Below are 9,481 nucleotides of genomic sequence, written 5' to 3' on the forward strand. Positions count from 1 at the left end.
ACAAGATGTCAGCTGTAATGTGAAACTCCTTATATGGCCAAAACTCGAAGTAATCTCCGGTGGGGGTGGTTGAGGAACAACAATAAATAGACGAGAGGGGAGGCGTGTTTTAAAACGGGCGAGATGTAAAACAATGAATTGTTGATCTTTTTGGATTAAGTAACACCATCTTTTACAAACAGTCTTGAAACGGGCAAGGGACTTCATAGGAAGTCTGTTTAGTATCTCAAATTCTAACCAATCATCATCATCTTGGTTACTACTACCAATTGGATAATGTGGTGGTGGTGTTACAGAAGTACTACTACTAGTAGTAGTAATACCTTGTTTAGATTTCTTTTTTTTGAACATGGGGGGATTAAAAACAGCACCACCAGCTCTCATCCTAGTAATCAACCCTCGAGAGAGAGAATAACTAGTTGTGTGAACAAGTAATAAAATTCAGGCTGCAAGATCTGGGAATTGGGTGGGGGTTTTATACTTGGTAAACTGGTCCGTTTTCTACTCGGGTTAGGAAATTTCAACTTCTCCATTTTCCCTCTGTTTAGGTTTCCTTTTTTTTTAACATGGGGAGAGTAAAAGGAGCACCGCCAGCTCTCATCCTGGTAATGAACCCTTTTTATTTGCCAAGGAACTTTAAAGAATTGTTGTCTCCACATATTAAAACATAGGGTTATTTCCCTAATGGCCCCCTACTTTGTGACCAGCTTCCCGCCTGGCCCCCTACTTTACGAGAAATACCTATATGGCCCCCTAAAACCGTTAACTTTAACTTTTCGTCACTCTCTCTCCTCCATCTCTTTTTCTCTCTCTGCCATGTCACGCCACCTCATCTATTAGGCCACCTCATCACCTTCTCCGGCAGAGGTCGCCGGCCGCTCAAATTTCCGGCCGTCGACCTTCAAACTAAATTTTTTTTTTTTTTTATCTCTCTCCTCTCTCTCTCTCTCTAAGAACTCCGGCGAAGGAACCCTTCGCCGGAGTTCTTAGAGAGAGAGAGAGGAGAGAGATAAAAAAAAAAAAAAAAATTTTAAGTTTGAAGGTCGCCGGCCGGAAATTTGGCCGGCCGGCGACCTCTGCCGGAGAAGGTGATGAGGTGGCCTAATAGATGAGGTGGCGTGACATGGCAGAGAGAGAAAAAGAGATGGAGGAGAGAGAGTGACGGAAAGTTAAAGTTAACGGTTTTAGGGGGCCATATGGGTATTTCTCGTAAAGTAGGGGGCCAGGTGGGAAGCTGGTCACAAAGTAGGGGGCCATTAGGGAAATAACCCTAAAACATATTAAGAAAAAATCAATTCTATATAAAAATGGTTTTATTTTTAACCTTAACATATGAAGAAATAAAGAAGTTACACAAGTTGAATCTTAATTTTGCAATATACGAAGAAAGAAACCATAGAGTAACCCAAGATAAATAGTATTTTCTCATAGAAGATGTTTGTAAATAGTCCCACATAGACCAAGAAATAGACTCGAAAGTCATGCGTCCATCCATTCCACTCAACACACATGTTAAACATCAGCCGTTAGAATAAATAAATCCACATGAACGAAGGGATGCCTCAAACGATGTAAAGGTTAATGTCAGGGATGCCTCAAACGATGTAAAGATTAATGTCATCGAGGACGACAAAGATGAAGGCAAGTACATGAGAAGAATTGAGAGGCAAGAAAATTTTGAAATATCTGATCTTGCACTTTCTATAATGTCAAAAAAAAAAATTTCAAAATCAGGTCTGCGTTTAGAATTCATCTAACTAATATATGTGTATCTAATTATCATACTTATTACTTTTGATGCCAAAATCTGTTACTTTAATGGCATCCATCCTTCCTATCACAAGTTAGTCTAACTGAGCTCCATAAAGTCAATTATGGCCACCCATCTGATCGAAGACTTCTAAATGTCGACTATTCCTCTTTCTTACTGGTTTTGGAGTCGTCATTGGTGCTACTACTTGACTCTACCCCTTTGGACGCATCAGCAGTCTTCGACTCATCGAACTCCAGTAGCTACATTTAAGACATAAATCAGATAATGAGATTGATATTTAGCCGCTACCAAAATGTTCAGTTTGCATTAATCAAGATTAAAAGTTGTAAAAAAAAACGAAGTTGAAAGTATTCGAAAAGATATGCTCTTAATCTTGGAGCAGTTGACAGAATATACTAGAGTTTTGTATTTCGATATTCTATTAATACTGATCTAAATACCACTAGAACAATACTAACAATGCTTAAGACGGCAGCCGAAGATGGGAGACACTAAACACCATAGGAATTAGATCCCATATATGCATGATGCAAAATTTCGAGGTTAAACCAGAACAAATTATCCCATTGTCTTGTTTTCTTTTACTCAATGTGATCGAAGTTTATAAAGGTATAGGATGTATGTAGTACTAACCGGTTTAACTTCCCCATTCCATATGCAATGAACTGCAACACTCCCAACTACAGCTGGTACAATGTATAAAAGCGCAGGCTGAAACACGGAAATTAAAAAGTAAAAACAAATAAATTAGGTTTTAAATTGAAACCACATATGGTATTAGTGAAGATAAAAAAACGAGAACATTGGGTCTTCTAACTGAAATTACTAATTATCTGTAAGACCGCTTTCTGAAACGATATCAACATGTGTTTTGCACCAATGAAATTAAATTAGTTGCATAAGTTACCTGTGCAGCTTGAAACCAGTTCATCACGACAATAGTAAGAACTACACCAAGTGTGTATCCAAAAAATGCGCTTCTGAAATATCGATTGTTTTTCCCCCTTGACACATCGAAACGTAGTGCCAATGCAACAAAAATACCTTTGTGAAGAAAAGATTCAAGTCAGTATCGAAAAAATGTACCAGAACAATCATATAACTTCGCCATAAGATGAAATTGATTGTTAGACATTGCACTACTAAGTTCAGGACAACCTAAGAATATTAAGCCATAGCCATGAATTCACCGATACAACAGTTGGGTGAGACCGTGTACATTCTTACTAAACAAAACATATTTGCTGTTTCTCTCGTTTAACAGAGAATACAATGTAGCAACAAAAATTGAGAAGTCATCCCAACTACAACGTAATTGAATCTTAACCTCCAACGTGACTCGGGAAATAAAATCGCCAAATATGCTTGGTGCACCTATATAATGTGGTTTCGGAGAATAACAAAACATAACGAGGAAAAGAAGTTTAGAACAAGAACAATAAACCACTTGCAGCTGGTCTATTTTAGCAAATGTTATTGATATAGTTCCAAGAAATCTTAGCATGATGAATCAAGGTATTTGACACCAATGTTGTTAGAAGAACTAAAAAAGGACAAAAATCATTTCTTTTCCTGAAAGAATCCCTTATACAAGGCACACTAAAATTTGTCCCCCTCAATATGACCATCATACATTCTTCACTTATCCAGGATGAAGTAGAAGCATTTGATGTAGTTCTAAAATGTTATGTATCAAACTAAAAGTTTTGGACACAGCGTAACCAGCTTTCAGTAATGGGAAGGCGATGTAAATTCGACAGCGTACCATCATTTTAGTGACTGGCAATCAAAGATTCTAACGATTTGAACTCTGAGCAACTAAAGTAACAGTTCTAGATGTGCTTAATGTTGTAGCCCGCCATCTAGACCTCACAAATATTTTATATATTCTAATCCTAATAGCTCTCTTTAAGATTTTCTTAACATGGGTCTAAAATTATCATGTGAAAACTTGAATACCCAGATACATGTTTAAGAAAATATATGTCCACCCTTACCGGGGATCACAATATCACCAAGCCCAAGCATGGAGTATGGTCGTGCAGCATCTGCTGTAGGGAACAAAAGCTGTGCAAAAGTATAGAAGAAATGCAGCAACAATCAGTTCAGAATAACCTAGATACATAAAGCGCTGTGACGAATCAAGAATATAAGGACATATTTTATGATGTGTCTAGATTCAATTAGAGAACTAACCTTGATGGGGGCATCGAAAGATTTTGCAACACTAACCATCACCGGAGTAAAGAAAACCCAGAATATATCATACACGAAAAGTCCAGCCTGCGAAATCGCAGTTCTCAAAATCAGGCCAACTTATGGTGTGATTGATATCATTAAATGAGATTCATGTATTTATTTCATTATCATCCATGGGCATTTTACCCACAAGGTAACTTAAATTATTACCAAGAGTATGCCACCTGTTTTGAAAGAACCGAGGGAAAGCATTTCAATTCCCTGAAAAATAGTTGAACTAAAAGTTAGTTAAACCATCCACATTCACAAAGCAAAAATTTCATGATAATGAATTTTCTTTATTGCACCGCATAAAGTGGAAAATGGAAGACCAACATTGAAGAAGAAATGATATACTTCAAAAAAGGAGTAATCACATAATCACGTCACAGCAAAATTCCATAATGAGGTTCAATAGTGGAAGCATGGAATGTTGGAGAAAACTACCATGACTCTTTACATCACCATGACTCTTTACATCAGGAGGAAACAAAAAGAACCGATTGAATAATTGTTTACCGAGTACCTACTCATCTGTTTCCCAAATAGTAGCAAGACAGAAATGGTACAATGGTGAAGGGGGTTTTTCTCGCGAAACTAACATTTATGCATTTAAGAAAGTATTGATATCATAAAACTTCAGGACAAAGGAAGGTCGCACTGGTCAATAAATGAACTAAGATGAACTTCTAAAGAGAAAAGGCATCAATCATCCATACATCTACATGACCATAAATGAGTTCTACAAAGACTCAAAATCAAAGCCAATGGGACTTTCAAGTAAACATCTTTAATATTCAACAAGAACCTTGCAAAGCAAGATGGTCATCAATAGTGTCTTATATGGAGCTACCAGCTCTGTCCCTAGATTATGTCACAGATATTCCTTTTTGATTACGTAAAAAATTTCATATATCATTTTTCATTTGTCGATAAACCTCTTGTGCCTAAGGTACCCAATGTTCAGCTTCAAGAAGTAAGTCTTGTCTTAACTTAATTTCGAACGTAAAAGCTTCACCAAAGCCTAGATCCACTCTAAAAATATATTTTGTACTCCAAATTCCTCCCTGGTTTAGCTCATTTCTAGAGTAAAAGACCACATTTAAGTATTAAAAATTGGGCTTGGTCCTTTAAATAAGTTTTTTCATATATCACTATTACGTTCTTTGGGCGAGAGGCGAGGGAGCAGTCGCCTTCGTCTAAGTGGTATGGAAAATGGCAAGAGTATGAGCTTCATGGGGTGGAACACAGATGAAGGCTAGGAGATCACATGCCAGCGTACCGCCTTGGGTGCCTAAGCTACGGTGAAGGAAGTCTTGATAACAATATGAGGGCATGAGAAATTAAACCAGCATAATCCAATAAGAATAAGGAACAAAGATCAAATACAACTTCAAGCACATATAAGTAAAGCTATAGTGGGTTAGGCACTGGATTACTGGATTCTAGAAGAAAAAATTCCAGCAAATGATTATTTCATCCACACAAAGCATATGTCCAGCACATGCTTACAAGAGATGTCAATGGTCGTTATTTGTTAAGCAATCTACGAGAAACATCACTGTATAAAGCACACCGATACATTAACTTGTAGCTCTCAGTAGGAAGGAAAGATCAAACCTGAATGCAGAATGCAAGGCCCAATACATTGTTGGCCAACCAATGCTTCTGCTTAGCATACCATGCACAGAAAAAGGTTCCTGGGATTGCTGCAACTATCTGAGACCTCGTGAATTCGATCTCAACAGCTGTATAAGCAAGATAAATTATAAAAATTATTGCAGAAAATGAATAAAGAAAAAAGAAAAAAGAAAGTCATCATTCCACAGGTGAAAAGCAAAACAACATAATGTAAATATGAGTGTGAATTCACAAGAAAGAACATTATAATTGAAAATTAGAAGAGAAAGTCATCAGAAAGACGTACAGCGGAAGTAGGGTAGATGCCATACAATAAGATCATCATTCCACAGTTTTGGAAGGAAACGACTAATTGCAGGTAACAGTGTGGCTCTGTTTAGGGAAAAAAAAAAAAATTGATGCCACGTGAGAAGAGATAATAAGGAACAAGCTCCAATTGTGATCTTAAAAAAGTAGTAGCATGATTCATACTGAAAGAACATACGAAAGTGCGATGATGCCCAGTACAAAGAAATAGGATGTTAGGACAGCATTAACCAGATCTTTCGATACAAACTTGAAGAGTAGAAATAATGAAAACAACATTGCACTTCCAACTAAGGGAAAGCGCATTGCGTGTTCAGTTGACATAGTCTCCTGCATGAATGAAATTTTAAAACATGTCATACAAAAAAGCCCACAATCATGATAATAGAAATGAATAATCCAATTTAATGGCAACCGACGACGACTATTTACTTACGGAAGGTGGTGTTGGCTTGACGGACCGGTAGCAACCCACATAAACTGATAAGGAAGCTGTCAAAATGACATTAAGATTTGGATCTACCTTCACAACAAGTGGTGCTAAAGTTAAACCTGCAATAAAGATGTGGGTATTAGTATAGTTTTGAGTTAATCAGACCACTATTTCAAGGAAACTAAATTACAACAACATAATGAAATTAACCTAGTTCTTCAGAATCCAAGTATTTTAGAGAAAATGGAGACCATCATCAAATACGACCTAAATTATACAACATTAACAACCACATATGCCTGGAAAAGAAAAGTTCAAAATTTACCTGCAAGAGCCAAATTTGCAACACGTTCACTAGTCCTCATGGTTGATGAACTCCAACAATTCGAAGCTAAATTAGGTTTTAATAAGCGATTTACAGTCAATTTTGAATCTTTAGTTGTTTGTATGAATCTCTTCTTGACACAGATCAAGAGCCTATATAACAAATTAAAACCTAAAAATCAAAACAGAAAAAAGGATAACAAAAAAAACACCTTAAAGATCAATATGTGATCTCATTTTTATAAATCACAAACCTAAATAGAGATTATGATGTTGGTTTTCACAGATCGGAGAGAGAAAGGAGGGAAGTTACATATATAAATATTAAAGATATATAAAATTTTATCTTTTTAAGGCATGAAAAATCTTTTGTACCACAAAAGTACATTTGAAATCCCGCTTCTCTAGATGAACAGTATAAGATTTCAATATTTTTGTGTTTGTATCTCGAGGCATTTTAGATAGGTAATAGTTGGGTTTCATGAAGGGCGGGATCATTAGTTGATTGTTGTTTGTGTGGTACGTAATAAAAGGAGTTTATTAATGCAAAGTTTTAAGGAATTTTAATTTCCGTTGAAGTCCACCGTATTTTGTTCGGTGGGTCCCGAAGTTTGATTAGGATCAAACAAAGTCTTGTTTGGGACTATTTTATAACGTCAGATCTGAAAATGAAGATATATCCAATGGTCATTGATTACCCACGCAAATTTGGAAAATCTTACGGTTTAAAATCTGATTTCTTGCTGGCGTGGAAATCTTAGCTCACTCTCTTTTGGTACTTCTGGTGGTTAGTTAGAGCAAGTCCAATGAGTCCCCGTCCCAGGGCTCTTAATTCACCTTTTCATTCAAATTTAAGGGCTGCGTTCAGACCCTCAAAATCAGCTCCAATGGGGAGCGGTCCCGGACCCTTAAATTGAAGTTTCTTTAAGTTTTTTTATTCAAGTTTTTTAAGTTTAAGTTTTTTATTCAAGTTTTTTAAGTTTAAGTTTTTTAATGAATTCTTAAGTTTTTTATGTTTTTAAATTAATGGGTTATTTTTATTTATTTTGTTTTTACAAAAAAAGAAAAAGAAAAAAGAAATAAATAATCCCACCGTTGGATGTGATCCAACGGTCGGATTTGCTCCCCAATGTGACCGTTGGGGAGCCCCAACAGTCCCTTGGGGAGCTAGGGGCCGACACTTATTTCCCTCAGCCCTCCACCCGGGACTATTTCCACTCCAATGGGGTGGATGGGGTGTCTCGGGTCCTTAATTTGAATTAAGGGCCTACCTCCACGCGGCATTGCTCCGTCAGGCTTTCGCTCATTGCTCCGTCAGGCTTTCGCTCATTGCGAAAAATTCCCCACTGGGACCGCTCCCCATTGGACTTGCTCTTAGTCCAAGGTCCACGGATTTTGGTAGTTCAGGAGTACGTAGATTGGCTAGAGTCTGTGGTGTTCAAACTCAGTATAAACTAGGCAGAATCTGAAGGTACTCAAACTGATTTTGAGCGTTCAAACCGAATACAGATTAGGCCAGTTCGAGTACCTTCTGACGACCTCTATCAATGGGGCCCTAAGGGTGAGGGAGGCCCAAGAGTAAAAAGGGAGGAAACGCCCCTATAGACAACACCCCTCAAATTTTTGAGGTCGGAAGGGCCCAAATATATGAACTACGTCAGTACGATGACTGACGTGTTCGATCAGATTTTTCTTATCTAACAAGTAAATTTGGGCCGACTAGATCGGCTTTTTGGGCTACAGTACACCCATAAATTTTGACCAAACAAATTTGTAAATGAATCAAAACATTAAAAAGTGTTATCTTATGGATGCCTAATTATCGTAAATATTATTTTTATGAATCTTTGAAGCAGTATAAGATGCAGAAAAAAATAGTTTTGCATTGGAGAGGTTTTTTCTTAAAAAACTCTAAAGTCCTAGGTGACATTTAAGATTTTAAGACTGAGTCTTGCATTGGAGATGCTCTTGGAGACACTCTATTACAAAACCTTCTCCAATGCAACACTAAGAGAAACTCTAAAAACCTATATTTTAGTTTAAAACTAATTGATATGCTTATGTGGCACTTAGAGAATCTCAAGAGGACACTCTAAATTTAGAGTGTCCTCTTAAGAGCATCTCCAATGCAAAACTCAATCTTAGAAATTTAGAGTGCCACATAAGATTTTCTGAGTTTTTCTTATAAAATCATCTCTAAGAGCATCTCCAATGCAAAACTCAATCTTAGAAACTCGGAGTGTCACATAGGATTTTCTGAGTTTTTCTTAGAAAATCATCTCCAATGCAAAACTTAACTAAGATCTCAAAGATGATGTGTCGAGAGTGGAATAGAGATATCTCAAGAGGACACTCTATTGTCAGAGTGTCCTCTTGAGATATCTCTAATTGTCCAACTCATCAATATTTAAATTTCAACCAATAGAAATCAAGTCTTCGTATATTTCCAAAATAACTAATTATTTTTTTTACAAAAATAACCATGACACGTAAGTAAAATAAAAGAGTTTAGAATGTTGCATTGGAGACATACAAGAATTGAGGATCTCTATTTTCGACACCTAGAAGTGAGAATCTCAATTGGAACTTGACAAATAGGACGAATTGAGATTTTTGTGAGTTTTGCATTGGAGATGCTCTAATGCAAAACTCAACTAAGAACTCAAAGATGATGTGTCGAGGGTGGAATAGAGATATCTCAAGAGGACACTCTAGAAATAGAGTGTCCTCTTGAGATATCTCTAATTGTCCAACTCATCAATATT

General features: G+C 36.8%; 1 protein-coding gene across 4 annotated transcripts; it reads right to left on the reverse strand.

The window, feature by feature from the left end:
* Positions 1-1,675: 1,675 nt before the first annotated feature.
* Positions 1,676-7,143, reverse strand: LOC147545540 (signal peptide peptidase 1-like). 4 transcript variants are annotated; one of them, XM_086632890.1, is made up of 12 exons: positions 6,971-7,143; positions 6,718-6,888; positions 6,396-6,511; positions 6,138-6,289; positions 5,940-6,025; positions 5,633-5,760; positions 4,184-4,234; positions 3,971-4,057; positions 3,772-3,841; positions 2,682-2,818; positions 2,408-2,485; positions 1,676-2,013 (listed from the first exon to the last, which is right to left on the reverse strand). In XM_086632890.1, exons 2-12 carry the CDS (start codon positions 6,755-6,757, stop codon positions 1,912-1,914), a joined length of 1,047 nt encoding a protein of 348 aa, XP_086489016.1. In that variant the 5' UTR covers positions 6,758-6,888; positions 6,971-7,143; the 3' UTR covers positions 1,676-1,911. The 4 variants fall into 4 exon arrangements, with proteins under 4 accessions (XP_086489016.1, XP_086489012.1, XP_086489014.1 ...); XM_086632886.1 differs by having other exon boundaries at positions 6,967-7,057; XM_086632888.1 differs by having other exon boundaries at positions 6,718-6,869; positions 6,971-7,052.
* Between the last annotated feature and the right edge of the window lie 2,338 nt (positions 7,144-9,481).

This window comes from Eschscholzia californica, unplaced genomic scaffold, assembly GCF_041429995.1.
Source record: "Eschscholzia californica isolate CP2 unplaced genomic scaffold, dmEscCali1.0.p SCAF_4, whole genome shotgun sequence".
Lineage (NCBI taxonomy): Eukaryota > Viridiplantae > Streptophyta > Magnoliopsida > Ranunculales > Papaveraceae > Eschscholzia > Eschscholzia californica.